The 26,168-nt window shown below is 41.9% G+C and overlaps 1 protein-coding gene and 1 long non-coding RNA gene across 7 annotated transcripts in view; both read right to left on the reverse strand.

Annotated features, from left to right (window-relative positions):
• Positions 1-1,148: 1,148 nt before the first annotated feature.
• Positions 1,149-18,045, reverse strand: LOC308078673. The gene is made up of 3 exons (XR_013932559.1): positions 17,933-18,045; positions 12,632-12,713; positions 1,149-1,943 (listed from the first exon to the last, which is right to left on the reverse strand). It is a non-coding gene; the product is annotated as an uncharacterized lncRNA (long non-coding RNA).
• A 350-nt stretch (positions 18,046-18,395) lies between these two features.
• The window catches only part of rai14 (retinoic acid induced 14), a 62,906-nt gene continuing 55,133 nt past the window's right edge, over positions 18,396-26,168 (reverse strand). For all 6 annotated transcript variants that reach the window (XM_080418745.1, XM_080418749.1, XM_080418747.1 and 3 more), the window contains 6 exons: positions 24,903-25,417; positions 24,062-24,230; positions 23,013-23,180; positions 22,562-22,720; positions 22,380-22,445; positions 18,396-21,603 (listed from right to left, as the gene is read on the reverse strand). In XM_080418745.1, coding sequence (XP_080274871.1) covers positions 21,517-21,603; positions 22,380-22,445; positions 22,562-22,720; positions 23,013-23,180; positions 24,062-24,230; positions 24,903-25,417 — 1,164 coding nt within the window. In that variant the 3' untranslated portion in view covers positions 18,396-21,516. The remainder of the gene's footprint in view (positions 21,604-22,379; positions 22,446-22,561; positions 22,721-23,012; positions 23,181-24,061; positions 24,231-24,902; positions 25,418-26,168) is intronic.

Raw genomic sequence — 26,168 nt, forward strand, 5'->3', positions numbered from 1 at the left:
AAATGGGGGTCTGTGGTCTAATAATGCATATCAAACTGTGGGTCCTTGAAACAAAAAAGGATGAGAATCCCTGAACTAAACTATAATGCAACCATAATCTAGACTGTAAAATTATAATTTAACTCTCAGAGTGAAGTACAAATGATCCATTTGGTTCCCGTCTGCACACTCTCAGAGTTATAGGACCCTTAACTCCTCAATGGCCCCTGGGTGGTCCCCAGACCCCATGTTGAGAACCATATTGGTCTAGCCATCTGTAAGAGAGTCGGCCACATGGAAGCCACACAATTCCCATGTGGATATCAGGATCCCCATGTGGTTGCATGTCAATTGCATGTCAATGAATTAACATTATTCCCATAGTGAGGCATTGGTGAAGTGTGAATGTTCGTCTATCTCCATTTCCCGCACCCAGCACTTGTCCAATGTTCTCGATGCTTGTTTGCTTAGTAACAAACAGTTCTCTTGGCAGTGTTATACTGTACCAACCTTGCAGTATGTGACAAGAGGCATTTCCCTATTTACACCGTCATCCAGGAAACATCTTGGACGTTTTGCAATGCTAAAGTGCTGCTCCATTCCTCTCTCCGTCGCCCTCTGTGAGAACAGAGAGAACCAGTAAAAGTCCAGCTGTGAAGACAAATTCCAGAGCTACCAGGGAAAATAATGCTATCAGACAGCATTAGCCCAAATAACACTGTTGATTAATCATTTACTAACAAGCTCTGACGTCGCCTCATATGAGAGACATCCAGTGCCTGAACTTTACTCACACCGCCTGGAGTTTCTGGTCACTCACACGCGTACGCACGGCAAACACACACACACGCACGCACGCGCACACACACTTCCATGTGCGCAGAGCTCTCTCAGGCTCCCTTGGTCTACTTACCTGACTGCAGCTTGCAGACCAAGTTTGGGTAGTAACTCAACACCTTTCTGCTTTGTGCATCTGACATGCACATCTCCCGTGGGTGACAGAGACAGAGGACGTGAGGTGGAGGAAATCCTATTCTGAGGTGTTTTTTCAACAAGAAATTAACCCTAGCCAGATAAACGGTGATTAATTCACCAGATCAGAACCACATGGGTCGACTGCTGTAAGCCACTGATGAGAACTGGACCAAAAAGGCCTGATACGTTACATCTAATTTATTACTGTAAGCACACCAATAGATCAAAACAATATCAGTGTATTGGATTACTGAGCTTACTGTAATAATGATGGCTTGTTACAGGGAGAGAGAGGGGAAGGGAGAGGGAAAAGATGAAAAAGAGAATTTGATATCTATTGCTCAGTAATCCTTTGTTCGATGACAACATTATTTTCATGTTGATGTTTCCCTCATTACAGTAAGCCAGAACATGTGTACATGGTGTCGTTTGTTTGTGCTTGTAATTAAAGACCCGTCATTTAAAAAGAGCACGGTCTCCTGGGGCCAAGACACACAGAGGAAAAAAATGACTGTTCTATAAAAAACTAAATGAATCATTATAATTATTCTCAGGCGTGTGCTGGGGGATACCTCAAAGACCAGCATCACTGAGCAGAAAGATGGAGAAGAGTACGGTATAATAGGGTATGAGCAAATTAAAAAAAAAAAAATCCATAGATGTTTAACAAATTATCACTTATAGGGGGTGTATAGGGATTTTTTTTGTTTATTTTTGTTTAAGAGCGTTAAATAGCTCTATATTGCCATAGTAATTATTGTCATAGAGCGTGTTAGTTCAGTAGCAGGGGTCTCCTCTTCTCTCCTGCTCTTTACTTACTTACTTACGCCTATAGACCAACTTTAGGCGTAGGCCACGAACAAGTGCTCTCCAGGCATCGCGGTCCTGGGCCAGTTTCTCCAGCTGTCCCCATGTGTGGCCAGATCTCTTCACATCTGCATCCAGGTCACGCCGCCAGGTGTTTCTTGGTCTGCGCCTCTTTCTTCTCCCTTGTGGGTTCCAGAACAGGGCATATCTTGTGATATTAGATGCAGGCTTGCAATAAGAGTGTGGCCATGCTATCTTTAGCTCTTTGGTCAAAAAGAAAATCATTTTTACAGGTTGGGATACCAATTTCATCCACTCAGGATACAGGATAAACAAGTGTAATTGGAAATGATGTAACAAAACAAAAAAATTGCAGACAAAATTGGAACACTATAAAATGTAAGGTAATACATTGATTCTCTCCTCATTTGATGAAATTGGTGATCCAGCTAAAAATGTGTTTTCTGTTTATTAATGAGATGGAGAGATCCCGGTTACTGAAGAAAAACACCACATCACAAAATCACAATGATTACTATGCAATTATATCATAGTAATCATAGTAATACCTTTTTTCAAAAAAACTTTGGTTTTAAACCAAAGATATCACTTTACAGCACCGTTAAGATGAAAATAACACAACAGCAAACAACAGCAATAATAATAATTATACAGTGACTTTGGGTATATTCTGGACTAGAAAAGGGTGGAGTACCCAAGGCGAAGTGGCAAGATGGGCTGGATTATAGGATGAATATATTATCATTGAGTGGGTGTGTTGCAGGTGGATTCAATCATCATGACCAATCAAATTATCGCTTTTCAGAGCAGTGCTGCACGCAGCCAACCGCTGCGCACTGGTAATTTTCAGTGTCATGGAAGAACAGCCCCAGAAACGTAATTTCTCCCAAGAGCAAACTGATGACCTTGAGTAAGAGATGCAGAGTCATCAGCAATAAATCTGCCGCATCTTAACTTGACCGCCAAGAGCAGATTATGTCATATTATCTTTGGATGAGATAACAAACGCACTTAAAACATCTGGCACTGGTCCTATGAGAAGCGTTTCCCGGTGAGGCCCAATTCATAAGTCCAGGTCATGATAGCCAAATAAACTACGCAGGTGGATGTCCACAAAATGACTGTTGGCAGATGTCTGCTCAGAGTCCATTTTTGGGTCCGCGATATGTCCGTAAAGTAGACCAGGACCATGGGAAAGGTTTACAAAATGCTATTGGTATGCTCTAAGTATGCATTGAGTGCACTACACTGGAATATGAAAGCCACAAGTCCATGGATAGTCTGCTGGATCCTGTTATAGCCACTTAAACCCTTCAGTATATACTTCACTGACCGCCGTGACCGGAGTCCCTCAGGGGTCTGTACTAGGCCCCCCTCCCTTTTTCCCTCTACACCAAGTCTCTTAGCTGAAAATAGCCGTTCCACAGGCTCCACGTCACAATGCAACACTATTTTCACCAAATGTTTGCCCCAGACTACGAATGCTACTGTACATGTGGTTATACACTACGTAAGCAACTTAATAAAGTATCTAGTTGACAAATCAGTAAAGCTTTTATAATGGAGAATATGGATATCATTTCCAGCATAATATACTTATACTGTATATCGGGCAGAAACATATTTCCATCTTTTATACTTTTTATGTTTTTTTTTCATAAATGAATGCCCTACTTTGTCATGCTTAAGTGTCACACAAAAGGAGCAAAAATAGCAGATCTACAAGCTCAAATGTTTTGAGCTTGAAGATCTGCTATTTTTGCCTGAAAAGTGACAGATTTGGACATATGAGGTTTCCACCCGACATCAACGATATATGAAGTGGATTTGTGTGCTTTGTGTGCGTCTATCTGGGTGGACCTCTACTTCACCTCAGGAAATTGTCAATTCGCCTGTCCACTGCCTGCCCCAACCCCACAAGCTCCGTTGTGTGGGTGATTACATGCACATGTGTGTGCATGTGTTTCTGCACACAGATGCGCGCATGTGCGTGCGTGCGTGCGTGCGTGTGTGTGTGTGTGTGTGTGTGTGTGTGTGTGTGTGTGTGTGTGTGTGTGTGTGTGTGTTTCATTCAGGTAGGGTTTGTAAATCCATAGTCTCACAGCAACTAAAGGCACTGCCTTATTTGCTGGTAAGTGTGGATAGATTTTTTTTTTTTTTTTTCGCATTCCCGACAATATGTGCGTGCATGCGTGCACGTGTGGCTGCTGGGAAGAGCAGTGTATACCAACATCACCAATGCCAGGCATATATGCAAGACCACCAATAACAAATATTGATGTTAGTACGACTGTTGCAAATACAAAAATGATATAACGTTCATCAAGAAGGTGGTGCTTGGGGCTTCTTTAAACATTCATGAAAGTCTCAAATAAATGGTTCAGATTTTCGTTAACAAACTTGAAAAGGTGAATATTGAAATGGAAACAGAAAATGAAATAGATGGTGTAAGCTGGCTTGATGGGCTCAGCATTAGTAGACTTTCAAGTGAAGTAAGGCAGAGGAAAAGCAAACGTAAGCAGAAAGTTTTACTCTTTCAACCATATTTCTTTCCATGTAAATAGCACAGTGGGGGTGGCACTATAGACCATATTCACACGGCGGCCATATTGGAATTTAACATTGAAAGTGCCGCCACCCGGGGTGGCTACTTTCATTGACTTCATAGAAACATGGCCGCCGTGTGAATATGGTCTATTGCCTCACAGCAAGAAGGTTCTGGGTTCGAACCTGACCGCAGGTTTTCTGTGTACATTTTACATATTCATAAGCGTTTAACTCCCACACACAGAGCTGGAGCTGCAGGTCCCTGCAGGTGCAGCTAGCGAGGATCAGTCAAATATAACTTAACCACTTAAACCATCAATGTCACATTATACTGGAGTGTTGAGAATCCAGAAGCAGAACAGCCAGGCAGGTAGCGTTCAAAACCAATGGTTGTTTTAATACAGGTTAGCAGAACAGACATCAGAAACATGAAGCAACACCAAGCAATGACCTGACAAGGACCAATCTGGGAACCCATTCGATGGGCCGATTACACTTGAGATACAGCTGGGGAAGACATGAACATAGAACCATGAAAACTAGAACATGAACATAACATAGAAATGCAAGACCTGGACAAGACAGACATAAGTCTGGGACTGTGACAATCTAAAACTAATACTTATTGACCTGGGTCAGCTCTGTACTTGGTCTGCTTTTCTTTCCCACGTAACAAATCTCTTCGCTGAAAATAGCTGATCTACAAGCTCACAACGTGTCGCAACTAGTAAATAACGCTCTTAAATGTAATGGAGTACAATATCCCTCTGAAATGTAGTGGATTTTGTAGTGTAGATTCATAATGTACCAATTTGTGGCATAAATCAACAGCAAAGTGAGTGGAAGGAAAAAACATACTATCGCAAAATGAATGTATCAATCAGTGGTTGACCTCATCATGTAATATACAGCTGAATATCTGTCCAGCTACACAGTCATCCAGGATGATAGAATATGTAGAAACTCACAACACCTATAGCTACTATAGCTCACAACACCTACACATATAGCCTTCTTATATCAGCCAGGGAGTGCAACTTATCTGTTAAATCTATTCTAAAGAAGCAAGAAAAACATTTCCCGCGTGGATAAAGAGTATAGGGGACTAATGGTTAGAGAAAGCAGCAGGTTACGTTGCTGGTTCAAATCTTGACTGGGAAAGTAAATGGGTAATGCTCTTCCCTCCCTCAAAAACTACAGTTGGAGTGCTTGAAGAACATTTCGATTGTATATCTCCATTTGAATTCAATAAAACTACTCAGAGAGCAACTTTTGCGAAGCTTTGCCAAGGTCCTTAAAAAAAAAAGTTTTACTAGGCTTATTACATGCTTGCATTATGCAAACGGGTAAATGAAATAAATTGCATAATCAAATAATTCTGAATTGTGGAGGGACCCTCTGGGATACAGTGAGGGATGTAGGGGGCCTGTGGGCACAACTAAAACCACCATATCAGAGAATGTGAACTTAGAGACTCCACAGACAGGGCACTGTTTAGTCTGAAAGCTAGACTCCACCATCTGCTCTACAGCTGCCTGTTAGAAGTCCTAATTAGAACAATGATAATGTTCAATGCTACATTAACATAACATCTACCAGTCAGGGAACCAGTGTACATGGAAGAGAGTCTCGGAGCTCATGACAAAAACTGTTAATGTCAAAGCCATAAATATGTTGCCGATTAATTTTCAAAACATTTTGCTCACAAAAAAAAGACCAAATAGTTTATCCAGCAAAAGATTTAGATAATTGTTTTTAATATGGGCATTTCCTATCAATGTGCTAATCCCGCCTAATACCGATCTGATTTCATGTGCCCCTGTAGCCTGTCCAAGTATCTGTTAAGTTAAATAAGCTAAGCACCAATAACCTAAACTATTTAAAGTATAATGCCAAATATGTGTAACATATACTGTATAAGAGCTTTATTGGACCTGCAAGCATAATCCTTGTAATGCAAGCCCTGACATTTTGTTATTATAACAGGAAGCTAGTTAAAGGGCATAAGAATGCATGATGGTTCTTTGCAATGCCACATCTTTTATTTAAACAAGAATTTAAACAATGTCCTATCTTTTAGGCATTTATAAACAAATCATAAGCTTCAGTGCTGTTCATGGTGTATATACTTTTTTTTATTAAGTTACTGCCGGGCAATGAGTGCACTGTTACAGTAATTTTCTGTTTTGTGACATTACTCACATAACTGGGACTGATCTACCTCTGTGCGGACATGCAGATATACAGTACTGTACATACAGACAAATCCTGTTCTAGATGGTTTGGCGTTAGGCCATGCCATAGAAATAATATGAAAATGATTAATAATAATAATCATCAACATTATGATCATCATTATTATTAAAGTATTACACTTCTTCACACATATTTTCTCTTCCTGTTTCTTAACATAGTCATTCTACTGTACATTCCCACGGAAGTCACCCTCAAATCACATAATGCCACGATCCTTTTTTTCGTTCGTAGATTTGTTTTTGTCAACGACAAATAAGATATTAGATAGCATGTTATTTAGACAGATTGTTTACCATCCTAGTTTATCTGATGCACTACACCGTTCTCTCTGCACTCTATTTATGTGATTATTTACCTTTTTGTTTATTGACAAGAATTAATGCTCACTTTTTCTGATCTCACACTTGTTAAATGCCTAAATTGTAACTGTCCTAATGGTTCAATCTACGCAGTCTATTTAACACATTTGCAAACGCGTGTGCACACACACACATGCGCGAGCACACACACACATGCGCGAGCACGTGCACGTGCACACGCACATGCACGCACACGCCTTTATCTACTCTCCTCCTCCTCTGATTCCTTGACATTCTTTTTATATAATTTGGCAGTCTCATAAACAATGCATATGTTATATACAGTACATGTTGGAAGAAGTAGGTGTTTGAACAGCTAAAACCACCCCACCCCCACATTTCCCATACTCAAGCCAGTGAAGTCATGAGTGGAAGAAGTCCAACCTGCCAAACTCACCCAAGCTCTGTACAAATAAAATCATAAAATAACACTTTTATCATCAATATAGTTAATTAAATGTTACAGTTAACAGTAGAGATTCTTCGAGAGCATTGCAAATATAGCTGTTTGAATGCTAGAAATTTACAATGTACATTTATAGGCCAATATTGTACCAAGTTCAGTAGGCCTACAGTTAGAGCGGCTATTTTCGGTGCGACACACCATGGGCAACACGCAGTGGTGGACAAAGTACTCCACAACAATTGAGTCAAAGTGTAGCTACCCCTGCTCAAATATTACTCAACTACAAGTTAAAGTTACCCTGTGAAATGTGTATACTTGAGTTAAAGTACTGTAGTTCTTGCTTTAAAAAATACTTAAAGGACCCATTTTCAACCTTATCTTTATATAATTGGTCCTCTCTAATATAAAAAAATAAGTTTTATTTTGTTGTGGTTTCTGAACTGTCAACAGCCCTCCTCTGAGACACAAGAGTGAATAGACTAAAACAATTACCATATCATAATGAGCATTAGTGATGACACTTGTTTCTGTCTCTCTCACACATTGTTGAAAATGGGTGAAGAATTTAAGTATTTAAATTACAACTGTTCTTTTTAATATCGATGCATTGCAGTATTAAACTTTAAGACATTTTCCCATCTATGAGCTCAGAACACATCGCATCGAGCTTGTGCTCTAGAGCTTGTACACTAGATCTGATGGACACTCACTACATTTGAAATAGAGCTTAAGTATAGAAATAGAGATAGAAATAGAGCTCTTGCTCATTTGATTTGCTATTTGTCTCATCTGTTTTAAATAGTAGGTAGCTGATATATTGCACTTTTACCTTAGCGCTAGGTATACTCTTGGTTGCTCGTTTTAGCAGAAAATGCACTTTTGACTTCTGGTGATTAGTAGTTTCATTCCCTACCTATGTTGAATACACTTTTGTAAGTCGCTTTGGATAAAAGCGTCTGCCAAATGACTGTAATGTAATGTAAGTAATTCATAATGTACTTTTTCCCGTCCTAGGCATGTCGTCTAAAAAGTATCCAAAAACAAAAATGCTCAAGTAAAGTACAGAACTCAAGTAAATGTACTTTGTTAGTCCACCACTGCCCGGTACAAACCCAGCCCATGTCTCCTCTTCATCGGTCTCCCCCCTCCTCTTCATCCGCCTCCCCTCCTCCCATGGCCCTCAGCCCTGACACCAGGCTTCCTTTGAAGTGCTCTTTTAAGAGCACAATTAACCCTCTCCTCCAGACATCGCATTTACTTCTCACCTTTTTAATAAGCCGCCTCATAGACCAGCGTCACACTTGTTTCTGTCTCTCTCACACATTGTCACTCGTGCATGCTCACACACACACACACACGCACGCAGTCGCGCACGCACGCACGCACGCACGCACGCACACACACGCACACACACACACACACTCTAGGATTGCCTGTAAATCCTCCACAGCTTCTTCTGTCTGACCCCCCCACTGATCCTTACACACACACACACGCATGTACTGTGTGCGTGTGCGTGTGCGCGTGCGTGCGTGCGTGCGTGCGTGCGTGCGTGCGTGCGTGCGTGCGTGCGTGCGTGCGTGCGTGCGTGCGTGCGTGTTTATGTGTGGGTGTTTGTGCGTGGGTGGGTGCTGGTTGACTCAGTGCTTTGATACCAGGTGAATCAGGAGTGACTAGCGCTGAAACAAGCTGGACCATCTTAATTGGTGCTCGCCATGTGACCTTTCTGCACTACAGTATACAGAGTGAAAATACTCAGTATTCATTTAACCCATGAAGAAAATCTCCTGTTGGCTTTTGGTACCCTATAGGCCAGTGCTTCTCAAACCTTTTCATGTCAAGGACCCCCAAATTGATATGTATTTAGCACGCGGACCCCCATCTGAAAATAGTTTGTCCCAGGGACCCCACCAGAAGTGAAGATTTATGTTAAAAGCATTCAAAATAATTCATAATTTTCCAAACATTTTAGATAATTTTGAAATATTTTTGAGAAGCCAACATATAAATGGATGAAGTGGTTAAAATGATTGTGATGCCCTATAGGCTCCATGCCTATAGGGTATCTGTAGTGGTTTCTAGAAGGTGGCATACCCGTTTCCTGTTCATTTTCCCATAGGTTCGTTTGATTGGCTCGGCAGCAGATTTGAACCGGAAACACACAACACCCTCGTATGTGTTTCCAGTGCAGAGCCAATCAAAGGAAGTAACTATACAATGTAAGATGTGCACAGTACATGTATGAGAAAATGAACAGGAACAGGAAACGGGTATGCCATCTTTTGGAAAATGACTACAGATATGCACAGAGCCAATTCCTAAGGCCTTACTATCTGTCCTGTGTTTCATACTGCGGTGCTGCCATGACAAGTGCATTTCCCTCGTGGGGTCAGTGAAGGTCTATCTGTCTATGGGTGCACAAATAGAACGAGATGGACCCGTAAGAGTTAACACTAGATTACCACTAACGATTTCACTGTGTAGGCTATGTTCAGGTAGGCCAAAGGCAAATTAGCATCCGTTTCTGGGGGGGCACGTGTGTGTGTGTGTGTGTGTGTGTGTGTGTGTGTGTGTGTGTGTGTGTGTGTGTGTGTGTGTGTGTGTGTGTGTGTGTGTGTGTGTGTGTGTGTGTGTGTGTGTGTGTGTGTGTGTGTGTGTGTGTGTGTGTGTGTGTGTGTGTGTGTGTTGGGGTTGCAAAGTAGCCACTTGAACCCCAGCATGCCTATTCTGAACATTAGCCAAAAAAAGATGATCAGCTATTTTTGCTGAAGCGGTCCAAGCACTGTTGTAACTCGGGTCCATTTGACTAAGAATAGAGGGTTTAAGTGGTTTGTGTAGTGTTCACGTAATGGTGAGAACTTTTGCAACAGCACACATGCATGGCCTGATCGGCAGACACTTGTGGATCAGAGTTCAGCAGCTTTCAGAGGTGGGACATGGGGTTAAGCCCAGTGAGTATTGAGTTAGATTGAGAGGATATTCCATATGAAAACACAGACGTCCTGCCTTCCTATAATAACTTCCTCAGAAGCGACAGCAGCTCACAGTGTTGAGCTATTTAAGACCTGCGAGCCTTTGAGGAGAGGGGATTTTTCCCTTCCCTACTACTACTACTACTTCTCTCTCTCTCTCTCTCTCTCTTGCTCTCTCTCCCCCTCGCCCTCTCACTCTGTCATTAATAATATGATATTGTCCCATCTGTGTGCGGGAGAGCCAGTGCGGAGCACGTGTTTCCAGTTAGGCTCATCAGAACCTCATGTGGGGAGGCCTGGGAGAATGCGAGAGACTGGAACTGGGAAACCTGGTTTTGAATGGGACTGCTGGGATCTCGGGAAAGGGTAATTAAATCAGCGGTGCTCCGCCATTTCACTGCCAGGGGTTCACATCAATGATATATGAGAATGCGGGCAGCGTGACAAGCAGTACCTGCGATGTGACTGTGCACTGGGGTCCTTTTATGCAGAAGTGCATCTAAACAATTACGTTAAAGATGTAATGCCTATAATTTAACTACACTAACCCGCGAGGGAAATGGCAGATCTACAAGCTCACAACGCGTCGCATCCGCAAGCTGGTAGATCTGCTATTTTCTATGACGAAGAATAAATCAGGTTTAAGAGATGTAAGAGAGAGAGGAAACTAAATAGAGGTTTTACTAGACTGGTACCAAGTCGCTTTGCAGGTTGCTGATCTAGTTTGGGTCGAGAGCGGATGTGTGCATGCAAATGAGACCGGATACAGAAGACAGACTCTATCACACTGAAAAATTGAGAACAAAAAACAGGCTTTCCACCACGTGGAAAGCCTGGTGACGCGAGGTTAAGCTTTTACAATTGTAAAAAGTTGTGGTGTAACGTCATAGGCTACAGTACCTTAGCGAGTCATAGGCGCGGTGTGATTTCCTGGGGGGTCTGTGGTGTGGTGTGGTGTGGTGGGCTGGGCTGGGGGGGGGGTTAAATCCATGGCTTTGGTGATTTGTTTTCATCCCTGACGGAGTCTCGGCTCCTAAAATGGCATTCAAACAACATCCCACGCTCGTTTTCTTTTCACAGATTGCCTCCTGGGTTAATACTGTAGGTTTTGAGACACTGAGGAAACGTTGGTTCTCCTCTTGCTGCTGTTTGGTGAGACGTACACGGTAGAGCCAAGCAAAGTCTACCCCGCGTGCCTCCATTTCTGATCTGAAATCCACATCACACTGCAGACAAGTCTAATGTTGGCTTGAGGCCCAAAGCTAGCTCCCTTGTGTTTTTCACTAAAAACACAAGTGTGCAATCATACAATCATATTTCATTATGACATTGCTTCTTCAAGTTAGGTCTAGACATTTAAATCATCTTAAGTCTAAAGGGCCGTTCACACTGAACACTATAACTATTTTTTTTATAGTTATAGTGCACGGTGTGAACAGACCGGTTACACTGATTAAAACAAATATAATAATTTATATTATGTATTTGTTGTTGGTTTCTCTTCTAGTAGCCCTATAGTTGCAAAGGTGCATTGAATAGAAAGAAGCTTATATTTGCTTAGCTCTGTAACAAATTCCACCCTGAGCAGAGCATCAGATGCCATTATAATTTTCCAGACATGGTTCTTATGCCTCTGCTTAAGTTAGTTACGATTACAAGTTACAACCACTATTCTTCCTCCTCGGGTCTAAGAACAAATACAGATGACATGCACACAGATAGATTTGAACAACCGTATGAATACCATATAATCGTTTGTCATGAAGTCAGTGCACAATACATTGCTCCCCATGTCTTTGTATGAGCCAACACAACAGACCCTTCATCTGTGGTCCCACAGAGTGTAACTCTATCTCAGTGACCTGGGTTACTGCAGTCAAAGCTGTGATGTCAAGGTATGTATCACTGTGCACTGAGATGGTGCAGTGCTGTTATAGAGGAGTACCTCCTGATTTAACCACTTAAAGCCTGTAGGCTTGGTAAAACGGACCCAAGTTACAATTGTACTGTACTTGGACCGCTTTTTTTCCGTCTACAACAAATCTCTTCGCCGATCTACAAGCTCACAACGTGAACTTGTAGACCTGTTATTTTTGGCTAATGTCTATGATCTATGACAGTCAGTCATTTTCCCAGAAACTTAAAGAACTACAGTATCTTCCAAAGCTTTTAAAACAGAGATGCTAGACTTTCATCTGTGATCCAATACTGGTGCAAAAGTAAGGAACGACTCTAAAACAAGACCACTTCTTTTGTTTTAATTGCAAAGTTTGTCTTAACTTTAAAAGACAGATGTGTTATTTCCTTACCAGAAAATCAGAAGACTCAACCGTATTGTCACATGGTACACGGCTACAGGTGTAAACTGCAGTTCCAGGAAGAGTTAGAATACTGCAGAGAAAGAAGGAACACAGAACAAGTCAAATAACCGGAAGGCACAGTCAAATCAAAATACAAAGTCCAATATACACATACAAATTTGCAATGGATAGGTGGCACGACCTAAGGCAGAAATGCTTCTTATTCAGAGGGGGAAACGTATCCAGCATATGAAAATGGGAAGCAGGTAAGAACAGTTTTATGGTTAAAGTAACATGGTGAAAGAAATGAAAAACAGAGCTGCAAGTATAAAATCACATCGAATAGCAGCAGGTATAAAATCACGGTCTCATGTGCATGGTTAAAGTTGCACGGTTTAAAGAAAGACGCAGCAATATAAAGCAGCGGGTATTGAGTCACCATTTCTTGAAAAGAAAAATTGCCATTTTCTCCAGGAAAATAATCCTTGTTATTGTCAAACTCACTTTTTCCATCTTTTCTAATTGATTCTCTATGTAGCTGTACTGTACACTGATGTGATAGCACAGATTTTGTCCTCTGGTTCCAGGCTATGGGAAACAGCAGTGAATGTTCACAAGTACAGATCAAACTGTCCTAGAAATAACATTTCAAAGCTGAAAATCAGTGATATTCCCTTTTAAGACCCCTGCTTCTGGATCACATATGCTCTTGCCTGTCCAAGATCAAATCCTGCCAAAATCGTCTGTATCTACTTTTGTCTTTCTCATGATTTCCACTGTAGAAGGCATCGGATTCGCAGGCTGCCACCATCCATGGCCACCTGAAGCTCCCCAAAGCCCCTTTGCACTAATATAAATAATATTTGATCCATTGATTAAACTATATGACTCAAAGATGGTCTTATTGCTCGCATGCCTTTAGGAGAACCCAATTTCAATTTGGTTTGTTTCAGCAAAGAGGAGAACGTTTGAATGTTCTTCATCTAAGGACAGCCTTGTAGCAGAATTAAAACCTTGTTTTCCACCACCAACAAACAATCAAAAAGTATGCCTGTGAAGTTTAGACCGGGGCTGTTATACGAGGAAGAAATCCAGCCCTGTTTTGTTACAAAATAGATGTTTTTTGCATGATTTCCTGCATGTATGCATGTGCATATGAATGCAAATATTAGTGTGTGTGTGTGTGTGTGTGTGTGTGTGTGTGTGTGTGTGTGTGTGTGTGTGTGTGTGTGTGTGTGTGTGTGTGTGTGTGTGTGTGTATGTGTGTGTGTGTGTGTGTGTGTGTGTGTGTGTGTGTGTGCGCTTGCTTGCGTGTGCATGTTGTGGGCCCGCAGTAGGCTGCAGGCGAGGTTACATCTTGCAGTAATTATGCTGCATGCGTTTCTTACGCCCCTCCATTCGTCTACTGCGGGGTCTTGTTTCTAGGCCAGCATGGATGACACAAACGGCGAGTGTTCAATGGCTTAGTAGCTGGGGGTGGGATGAACACAGCAACATGTTGCAGGCATCAGTTAATTACCCGACAATCAAATGTGGTCATATTAGATGGAACACAAGCATGTAAACAACGCTGACAAGCCACAGAGATCTGGAACCAGGGAGAGGGAGGGAAGGAGAGAGATGGAGAGAAGAAAAGAAAATATCAGGGAGAGGCAGAGAAGGGGGAGAGAGAGAGAACGACGGACGGGGGTAGAGAGACAAAAAATGAGGAAAATTAAGAATTGTGAAAGGGCCACTGTAGCACGACAGATACACTGCGATTCAACGCAGAGAGTGTACGAATGTACCCCAAGTGGCCCCTCCGGGACCATTTGGGGTTGAATATAATTCAAGTTACAAACGGATAAATGAACACTGAGGATTTTACTGTGTACAGCGGAGTAAAGAGCTGTGGGATGAGGGCCCGTGCGGGCTTTTAGAAAGCGGCGATCACGTTCTCACATTTTAATCCTGGAAACAGAAGTTATTCTCGGCAAAGATTTTCAATCGAAAATATGTCAAACAGTGTCTTTTATTTCTCTCTCACATTCCTCTACTTTCACAGCTTTCATCTCCAACAGATCTCCATCAGAACACATATCTAAACATATCCCTGTGGTCTCAGTGTTCTGCCAAGAGGAAAGAGCGCTGGATCAGTGAGAATTACTCTCTTTTACTGCTGTTGAATTTCCTGATGACAGCATGACTGAAGCCATGCAGCCAGTTATCATGTGGCACAGATATCTTGCATACTCAAGCCTCACCATGTTTATGTGAAACTGGCTGGAAATAGTCAATGGCCACCTTTCCATTGCAGGGCTAAACTGGAGTTGCCATGGCAGGCAGGCCAACCAAATTCATTTATCTAAAGCCGTAAGTCAGCTAACAAATCATCTATTTTGGCAAGAAGAGGCAAAACTGAGACGCACTGAGTAAACCCTGTGAGGCCTGGTCTGGACCTGTAGTGTTGTTATTAAGTCTACATTGCCCCTTGGTGGTGGCTGAGAGAAGTACAGTACAGCAATGATAATTTTGGTTGTTTCTATAATCCTACTCTAATGTCCATTGAATGATTACATGGAGATGACATGTGGATAGAGTAGGAGAGGGAGTTGGACAGGGACATGGACAAATAAAACACTGGATTTGTGTGCAAACTGCAAAGCAATATTGCAAGGATGTAGCCTACCTATGTGTGATGCATTGGTGTAGGCTACTGTATTTTTAACACTTTTAAATTTTACCTCAACATGTGCTAAAAGGCTTCGCCAGGCTAGGCTGGAGTCTATAGGCCTCAATGTTTTGCTTGTCAATACAGAAAACATAAGTGGAGGATCATTTTAGAGGATAAAGATTTAGGTTGGGTGAAGCAGTTCACATTCACAATCAGCAAGGCCTAATTTATGCTTCCTCCAAGTACAGTAGGACAAAGTATAAATCAGGCTTATACTTTTCACAATGTCCTCCAGGCCTCTCTGGATCAGTTTACCTCCCTCTCCTGGCCCTTTCTTTCTTCCTCTGCCGGCTCCACGTACTGTAATAGTGGCTTCTCTTTTCCTTGATATGGATCATATGTTGTTTCAGAAGATTTTCTTGGCTCTAAATGGTGACCTGGTCCATCCAATGCTTCGGGATCTGGACTTGAACCTCTTCTCTGATCTGCCCCTGTTATGTTTCTGGGTTTTCCACTCCCCCCTCTCTCCCTTTCCTCCACACAACTGATCTGCCTCAGCTGTTACCTTTCCTTCTCTGTCCTTAATTGACTGATTCTCCATTTCAGCACAGTTCTGTGGCAGTTGGTGGGTACTGGGTGGATCATTTTGTCAATTTTAAGTGCAAACGGAGAGCTGGTTGCAGCTTATCACAGATTATGTGCTTGTTTTTTAGCCGTCAGCTGTCGTATAGCTGGTCGGTTTTGTTTAAAAATGTCAAACGCAAAATTGGTCGCAGTTGTCACAGATTATGTCCTTTGTTTCTTTTGGACCAAAACAAGCTGTTCTTGATGGTGCTTGATGGTCTGCGTTTTATCTCTGCACACTGGATCATGCTCCAATAGTATATTTATTCAATTACCACCAAGGTGATGTTTGGAGCGTCTGCGCTCTTCCCCAGAGGAAGAAACGTCACCTTGGAGGTAATTAAATAAATACACTATGGGAGCATGATGCAGTGAGCGGACTCTATATTTCAATATTTTATACGTGCTCTGTCCAGCAGCTGGGATTTTATCATTTGGATGTGCGTGCTTTGTGAATATCTTTCCTTGCTTTTTAGCTCTGCCAAGCCGAAGGCGTATCAGAACTATCATAACCCAAACAACACCACCATAAATCCCATCCAGTCTTGGTGAATCTAGATAACCAGCTGTTGTGCAAGGCCCATATACTGTATTAGTCATAACCCTACCCTTTAGGCCTGTCCTCTACAAAATCCACCATTTCCTCACCATAAATCCTCACCCTATCCAAATCCCAGGCATCTTTCCTCTGGACAAATAACTCCACCACCCTGTCCGAGTAGTCCTACTCCCTTCAGTCCCTAATTCCCGGCAGTTCAATAACCTGAAAACGGAATTCTTCCAATCATGTATACAGTATGAATGTGTCATGATGATTCATTTCTCAAACACTGTCGTCGTCAACAACAACAACAACACACAACTCTGGAAAGCTGAGCTAAACAGGTGGCCTGAGTTAACCTGAGAAACGTAGCATTCAGCCTGCCATTCAGGAATCTAGCGTTTTGGGATATAATCTACCTTGAGATGCTTGACAAAATGGGCCCTAAGCTGGATCAGATTCAGTAGGAACATGGAAGAGCCTGGGCAAAAGATCACAACATAAGATCCCTGTGCTCCATCCTCGAGACCTGGAGGGCAGAGCATGAGGGAATGTACATGTGAGTTTGGGAAGGAAGTGCTGTGTAAAGGCAGAGGTAGTGTGTGTGTGTGTGTGTGTGTGTGTGTGTGTGTGTGTGTGTGTGTGTGTGTGTGTGTGTGTGTGTGTGTGTGTGTGTGTGTGTGTGTGTGTGTGTGTGTGTGTGTGTGTGTGTGTGTGTGTGTGTGAGAGAGCCTGCGTGTGCATGTTTGCCCAGAGGGCTGAATATGGGGCCAGGGGAGGAAACTAAAACGGTCATGCCACCGGTTAGAGGAAACAGAACGGCAGATAAATTACCCAGAGTTGTGCTGGCAGGACATCTAAAGCCTGACTTAGACTTTGTCGTACGACAGTGTCGCATGGCAAAAATAGCTGATCTGCAAGCTCACAACGCATTGCTGACGCAACGTGTTGTGAGCTTGTACGTCTGTCATTTTCGGTGCGCGATGCTGTCTGACCATAAATTAGGCATAAGAATCTCCATACAGAGAATACACCAAGAGGATATATAGGGTGTGTCTGGACTACAAAACCCAGTGAAGGAAAACAACTATAAATCATATATTTCAAATGTTTTCCGATATAGCAAGCACCTGCGGTACATTTTCTATGTGCCAGAAAATCTAGAAAGGGCTTCATTGGAAAGGCCCAAACATTTCTCTGGAGAAAAATGGGAGACTGAGGACTATAGGCTATTGAGATACTAGATTCCCGTGTTTCTGAATCTGAATTGTGTGTGAGCAGAATGAGAGTAAAATATCAATTTGAGTCTGAGGTTGCCATCTGGTGGGCTTTCATTGCCCTTATATTATATTATAATTATAATACTCATCCTGTGCTGGGTTCACTACACACTGAAACTGTCTAAAGAGTTTAAATTAATACCCAGATTTTACTGTGCTCTCACAAAGCAACAAAGTGTTGTCCATAATATTAATATGTTAATTGTGCTTACATGTCAATAGCCTAAAGGCAGCTTTCCAACGGACCGATTTTGAGCCGACTCAGCGTCGGGAAGCGTTGGATATCGTCGTCCCGTCGGTTAGTGGTCCGTCGGGGGGTCCGTCGGGACCTTTTCGGCCGACTCGGGGGAACCCGACATGTTCAGTTCTTGAGGCGACTGTTAGCACCGTCGGATAGAAAAGAAGGAAGAAATCTCATGACCTGTGTTTAGTTGACAGAGAAGCCTGTTCTCTAAACAATGTGATTATTATATTTTGTAACTTGTGTTCTCATGGTGAATGTCATCAACGTATTCTCTATTGTAAATGATAAAGCAAAAAAACTGTCTTTCAGACAGTGTTTTTGTCAGACAATTTTCAAACAAAGTTGTTTGCAAATTATTTTTAAATCTGCCCGTTCATTATGCATGTTTAGATTTATGAAAGTAACATTGAAAACAACATACCACAGAGAAGCAAATAAAACAGATTCACAATTTATTTAAAGTGGGCATTAAAAGCCAATGGCAAACAAAAACATTTCAATTTTCACTATAAAACGGTCGATAAAAGAAATAACCAACAGGCGATAGAAAGAGTTGTTTCCTCATCCCTTTGACAGAACTTTGAGAAAGGCCTATTTTACTCTCTGAAATGCTGAGAGAGAAGTCGGTATATGCTAGCTAGCTACATAAACAACAGACAATCTCCCAAACAAAAAACAACCAAAAGAAAGTTTTCTACTCAGGGTATAAAGAATTGTGGATGAGGTTCAATTTCGTTCAAGTTCCTGAGTAAGAAAAAATGGAACAGATTGGGGTTCTGAATAAGACAGGTTCAAATTAATTGACAGTAATTAGCTGGATATGTTCTGGCTCTAGTGTAAATAGACGTAGGGTAAATAGAAGAGTGCATTCTAAGCAGTGTTGGGCAGGAACTTATTACTCAATAATATATTACTGCAATATTATATTACTTTCCCTAATGGGTAGTGTAAGGGATTACAATGGCCAAAACAGTAATTATATTAGTTACTAATCTGGGGGTGGGGGTAGCGAAAGTAATAATATAACGAGTAACACACCAAACTACTTTTGATACCAAGTAATAAGTGAAGTAATATTACTTTTTAAAGGAGTAATAGGTAAAAGAGTAACCCATTACACTTCCTGAGTAACTCGCCCAACACTGATTCTAAATAAACTAATACTGTTGAGATGAAGGTGAAATTAAAAAAGATCATGGTTCTGTAAACAGTGGTTCTCAAACTTTTTCATGTCAAGGACCCCGAATGGCTATATATTTGGCCACAGACCGCCATCTCCAAATATGTTGTTCCAGGCACCCCATACAAAGATGTGTGTTGTGAAAATGGCTTTTTTTTAAATAGCAGATCTACAAGATCACAACACGCAACACGTTGTGAGCTTGTAGGTCTGCTATTTTCACATAGCTGATGTACTGTATACAGGGTTAAAGTGGTTAAACCGATTTTGATGTTATGCTAACACATTTTCTTGGGGACCCACTGGGAACCCCCTCAAGGACCCATGGGGTCCCCGGACCCCACTTTGAGAACACTGCAGTATAATATAAGGCAAAGGAGTTTAGGCTGGCACTTGTCATGAGACAGAGCTCTGGCAAATCATTACTGTCAGGCAGAAACCTTGAATCTCCATGTAATCTTTTTTGCATAACGCATTGCAATCCGATGCGTTGTGAGCTTGTAGATCTGCTATTTTTCGGAAATGTTTGCCTATAATGACATGCCGGGTTGAAAGTGGTTAAGTCTGTCAGTGGGTGATTAAATCACAGGATATTTTTTTCCATTTCCTGATAAGGACAGTGACATACTGTACTGTATGTAGGATTATTGTTGTCGTTTTTGCTCTCATGCGTTTTCTTTTCAAGCAAACAAATTTCTGTGCAAACGATATTATAGAAAGACTAGACCAGAGGAGTTGAAATGAAATGAGGATCATTGCCAGCTACTGTTTTCTGAGACCAGGACAATAACACTAAGCACATATTGCTAGGTATTGTTAGAGACAATCTACAGGGTTTTTCAGTATGTTAAATCAATCATATTCAACCGCCAAACTATAATAGCGAATATAAGAGACAGTAAGGGCAAAAACAACTAAACACATTCAGGTGACACTAGACATCATAGTGCATTAATATACGTAGTTGAAGAAAAACATCTTATTAATTCATACATACAAAAAACAATCCACAAAACAAGGCCATCAAAAGTACAGCTATCAAACCTCTTCCTTTTTCTCTTCTCAAAAGTACAGTAACTTGGAAAAAAGGTCACGGTTATACATTTTAATAAAATACATTTGTATAAATGCTTTGTGCTAATAGGAAAATATTGATAGAAACAGCATCATACATGTCTTCATCTGAAGTGCAGCCCCCAAAAAACACAGCATTTCTGTGGTTTGATTTCTGAGTACATGTCACAGGTATTGTTATCAGGTGACAAATAATTTAGTGTATTAAGAAGACACGGACAACAACGCAACTTTTGACAAGTAAAATAAAACTAACACTGTTGATTCATAGAGATCGATACGATTAACAGCAGCAACGTTCTGTCATTGCTCAAAACTGATTTTGTAACAGAAACAAACAAAACCTTTTTCACTTATCTGATGGTGTCCATGTTTGCTTGTGTATGTGTCTGACATTTTGTGTCTACCCAAAGAGTTATTATAGTTTTGAAATATTTACTAGTTTCCATTTTCATTTAGTAGGCCATTTCAGTTTGGTGTTTGGCTTTGTGTGTTTTACAAGTAGTTAGAGCTTTAGGAATTGACTTTTAGTTTTTCTTTTGGGGTTTTCTTTAGTTTTTTATTGTTGTTTCAGTGAATGATTTTTTTTCCCTTTTAGTTTTAGTCTTAGGTTTATTAACTATAATAACCCTGGTATATACACACACACACGCATGCATTTTCATGCTTGTATGACTTAGTGATGCGGTACATACCGTATAGTGTAATGTCAATGTCAGTTATGAATGACTTGATCAAACTATAACAAGTTTAGCAGGTAGCAAACAGCCCATTTGTTCCAAGTTAGTGAGGAACCTTATGACCTCGGAAGGACAACAAACAAAAATGTGCTCACAGGATGGCCACTCATGTGTAAATTCACTCCTCACTTCCAATCAGCCACCGGGTACCTTTGCAGAGACGTGATTGGTTGGCAGTCATCTTCATTGTAGTGGCAGACAACAAACAGGTGGATTAGGACCCATTTATACTGTTGTTCAAAGGCATCAACTATTTTTCTCTGTTGAAAATACATCGTTTTTGTACAGTATACTGTATAAAGTATGAATTTGCCATTAATGTGAGTGGAAAAGAGATGCTAGATATAGTAGCTGAGAGCAGCAGTTCACTTGTTTTTGGAAGACAGGGCCTAGTGTATAGCCTGATTTACAGCATATTTAATTGTGGGAATAAGTATAACCTGTGTATGGCCTGATTTATACGTTTGTATATGCTTTGTATGACTGAGTGTAAATACAAGTGTGAGCTTGTAGATCGGCTATTTTCCGTGGTAGGACTGGGTATGAATGAAACGTAACTCAGCAGGACTCCTTGGCTGGACTTGGCATCTTGCACATCATCAGTATCTGCTTCAAGGCTTTCTGGACGTCCTCATCCATCTGACCCTGGGGCACGGAACAGAAGACGTTCACATTGATTATCAATACAATAATGACATTAATCAATTTAAAAAACGTTAAAACCGGGAAAACATTTTTAACACATTTTACACTTTGCTTCTGGGGGTCCCTGGAACAAAATATTTTGAGATGGGGGTCCGCGGCCAAATACATATCATTTTGGGGGTCCTTGACATGAAAAAGTTTGAGCACCACATTGCAACATAAGTTTTTCAAAAAAACTGTTCAGAAGACATTTGCAGTATCTGGCTCAGGTCTTAATGGGTTAATCTACTCAAATCTGAGACTAAACGATATCAAAGCACGTCAGAGGGTGATGAAAACAAACAGTGGAGGTCCAGGTGGAAAAATCCCCATTACAGTAGGGATGGGCTAGCCTGGTAAACCCCCCTCCCTACGGAAATCTCATTTGCATGAGATTTCCGGAGGGGGGGGGGGGGTTTACCAGGCTAGGGATGGGCGTCATGACTTCGAATCAATATCACAACGATTATTTCAAACCTTTGCCTCGATCGCGATTAATGAACGATTATAAAAAAGAAAAAGAAAATAGCTAATCTACAAGTTCACAACGTGTTGCATAACAACACATTGCGAACTTGTAGATCTGTTATTTTGGTACACCACCATTGTACAACTAAGTATAATACAGGGTTAAGTGGTTAATCAGACTAATTGATTTAGTCGTACATTTTTTTAATAATCTATTGAACATTTCTTCTTCTTTTGAAGTCACTTCTTTTTTAACTAGTAGAAGGTACCTGAACGGCATAGAGCAGGTGCATCCTGTAGACTGAAACGATCTCATGGTGTTGCTTCTTGGACTCCTGGAGAAACACATTGGGAAAAAAAATAACTAAATTAGTTATTTTGGTCTCCATGTAACAAAAGTACGGTTTTGGACATACAAGGTTTGACAGCAACAATGTGAGAATAATCCTACCCCTAGTTGGTACTGCAGTTGTTTTATTTGTTGCTGCAATGTCTCCATCTGTTGGCTCTGCTGCTGCCTTTTGGCGGCAGTAGAGGAACTGTACGACATCTGTGATAGGCTGTTTAAAGCGTCCTTCAACTTGCCCACCTCCCGTGATAGGTCATCAATCTGAGAGGGATTGAACATGGGAAAAGGTGGACTCTTTGTACAATAAAATGGTTTCAATTTTGTTATTTAACATTAATATTAGTTCAGATATCAATGAACCAGATGAGTTGTACCCAACGTTTTACCATTATCATTGTTGTTGTTTTTTTGTAAGTAAAAAGTAATTCACTTGGCTGAGGTCAGGAGAGACACAACAACTTACTAGTATAAAGATGCTATACAAATAAACATTGTTATTTATTATATATACACAAGTAAAAGAAAAGAAAAACTGTAACTATGCATCACCTACCCTTTTGTTCTTTTCCCTCTCTGAGCTGACGTGGTTCTCCACCAGTTGTTTGAGCTGAGAGACGGCATCCTGGGCCTCGGCCAGCCGGGAGGTCAGGGTCTGGTTCTCCTTCTCCCTGGACATGGCCAGTTCCTGCAGTGCCTCACGCTCTGCACGACTCTCACGTGCCTGGTGGATGAGAGCATTGCATGAAGAGGTAAGAACAGGATCATAAAATAATGATAATTCGGCACTGTCGTGCAGAAACCCCCGCTATCTAAATTTTTCAACTTTTTTGAAATTTTGTATAAATAAGTGCTATTTAACACCCTTTACGTCTGTGTGTGAGTGTGAAAAGTATTAAAAAGCGCTTCTGACTAAACCTCCTAACTCCATTGGATCCTCAAAACTGTCGGTCAAACCACCCAACTCCAACTTTGGAGAAAGCTGTTTTTTCTATCATTGATTAGAATGACGAAAATAACTCATCCCCACATTAATGGTCAAAAATCTCCAAACTCCACTTGAGCTGTATTTGGGTAAAGTTATGATAATATAAATACACGCTCAGATTCAAGTATCTGACAATGTATAAAGTCACCATACCAACTTTGATGAGGCAGTATTGTGTCGTTCTAAAAACGTATTATTTTCATTTCATGAAAAGTTAATATTTTGGACAAAGCTGGTTTCCCCCCCCTACAGCAGGGATATGATAATAGAGAGAATATGAGGATAAAGGACAGAGAGCGGTATTCCACCTGGTGCCTAGATAGATCCTCCCTCTATGTTACTTAGCTGAGCTAAATTTCAGTTTGAATCCACTAGTAACTAGTTTGACCACTTGAACCCTAGCATCCCTATTCTGGGGGGAACATTCGGCGAAGAGATTTGGTATAGTGTGGGGGTAGTGGACCAAGTACAGAGCCGACTGCCCACTCTGCCGACTATTCCAAACACTGTATACATGGTACACATGGGTACGGTATATCCACCATGCTCCTGTGATAACAGTTAAATAATATGCCCCTTCTCCTTTCTTTATTTTCACATTTCCTTCAGCCAGTCACCTCCTGCCACGCAGCTGCAGCCTCCAGAGCCAGCTCATCCTGCTTCCTGAGGGCCCCCTGGAGGAGCTGCGTCAGGTGCTTCACCTCGCCCTCCAGGCCCTGTCTCATAGAGTCGTGCTCCGCACGGGAGACCGAATGGTCCGGGGTGGCATCCTTCTCCACCGTCAGCCTTATTGTGAAACAAGCACAAGGCACAATTAAACTTATGCCAATGTTTCTCAAACTTTTTAATTTCAAGGATCCGCATAGCTCTGAGAGTGCACAAATGGAACCGAATGGACCCGTAAGAATCACTAAGAGAAATAAACGGTACTGTTCACAGACAGATCCCACCTCCCCACTCATGTCCACATTACCCTCAACTCTCGTCTATCAAGGCTCCTCATATCTTCACAAATACAGGTAGGGGTGCAACAATTATCAAACAAATTGATTTACTTGATTATAAAGTGCTGTATACTGTACGGTGTGTGATATGAAATGGGAGCTTATTATAATACAAACCCACGTACATGTCTTTAAATACAGTAGCGTAAGTGGACTGTGGAGTCCAATAGGGCTGCAACAGTTAATTAGACTAATCAATTCATAAGTCGATTCATTTATTTTAAAAAAGTGCTTCTTGATTATTTGAATAATTGAAAAATAATCGATAGAATAATCGCTATGAAAATAATCTAGAGTTGCATCCCTAAATAAAAACCCTCTTGCTCATTCAGAATTCCCACATTTCTCCTCTACAACAAAGTACGGTATATAGGGCTTAAGTGGTTAAGTAGCAGCAGCAGCTATGAGGTACAATCTACGTTTCCAGGCTTCCATGGAATCGTGATAAACCCACCTCTTCTGTAGAGCATCCACCTGCAAAGTCTTCTGGGACAGCTGCTGTTTCAGGGCTTCTGAGTGGCTCTCCAGCTCTTTGATGGCGTTGCCTAGCGAAGACACCACCTGCGTGTGGTCCGTAAGGGCCACGGAGTCTCGTGTCTGCGCTTCCGCTTCCTGCCTCAGGAGGGCGATCTCCTGCTGAGAGGCCACATTCTTCTTCTCCGTTTCGCTTAGCAGCGTCTGTAGCTCCTCCACCCTGCTCTTCAAAACCTGGAGCTGCTGTTGCTCCGAGGAAGGAGAGGAGGAAGGCGAGGAGGGGGAGGTGGGAGGGGAGGTGGATGCACTGCTCCCAGCGCGGGCCTCCGTTAGCTGCTTCTGTGTGGTGCCGAGCTGGCTCTTGGTGTCGCTGTAGGAGTGTGAGAGTTCCAGCAGGCGGCGCTGCAGTCCAGCGATCACCTCGTTCATCTCAGCCTTCATCTCCTCAAAGTCTTTGGCCGCTCGCTCTACTGGCACCGTACCCCGTAGAGCCTCCTGGACAGCAGGAAAGACAGAGCAGTATGCATTAGGGAAGAAAGTTGGGCAATGTCAGTGGCTCAAAGGTCATGTAATGGATGCAAAAATGTGGATGAAAAAATGTGCTTTGCAGACAGCCGGCAGTTACTGCTGCGACCTCCATGGTTTTCAATGCATAGATATAGAAACCTAGATACCTCATTGGCCTCTGCAGTTCATTGGAGCGACTGGTATCTCAATAGACCATATTCACACGGCGGCCATATTGCCATTAAGTCAATGAAATGCCACCACAGTTGCCACACCAGTTGCCACAGCAACGCAATGTTAAATTCCAAAATGGCCACCGTGTGAATATGGACTATACAAGGCTCATCCGCAGGGCTGTTTGACTACTGACCAATCACATCGCGTTGACTACTGGCCAATCACAGCGCGTCTAACTGACTAGTTGCTGCGCGGCTGCCTCTTAAGAAAAGACCCGCCCCACCTGCCTCTGATTGGCCTACCGAACGCCCCCTGCTGAAGTGGAAGGAAGTGATAGGCTAGCCCTGCGGAACAAGGAAGCGCGCCCGAGATACGAACGCTTCAGAGCCGATCGAGGCGTCTACCTTTATATGTCTATGTTTCAATGTACATGGCAAGGCAACTTTGCCAACATGGCAGGTGGCAGCGGGTGAGAGAGCAGCTGCCACTCATGGAACTTGCAAATGACTATTTGCTGTTGTAGCAAATTAACCACTTTCGACTTGCCGTCCCTAATTTGGGC

Source organism: Gymnoscopelus braueri (assembly GCF_963280865.1).
Source record: "Gymnoscopelus braueri genome assembly, chromosome: 22".
NCBI classification, from domain to species: domain Eukaryota; kingdom Metazoa; phylum Chordata; class Actinopteri; order Myctophiformes; family Myctophidae; genus Gymnoscopelus; species Gymnoscopelus braueri.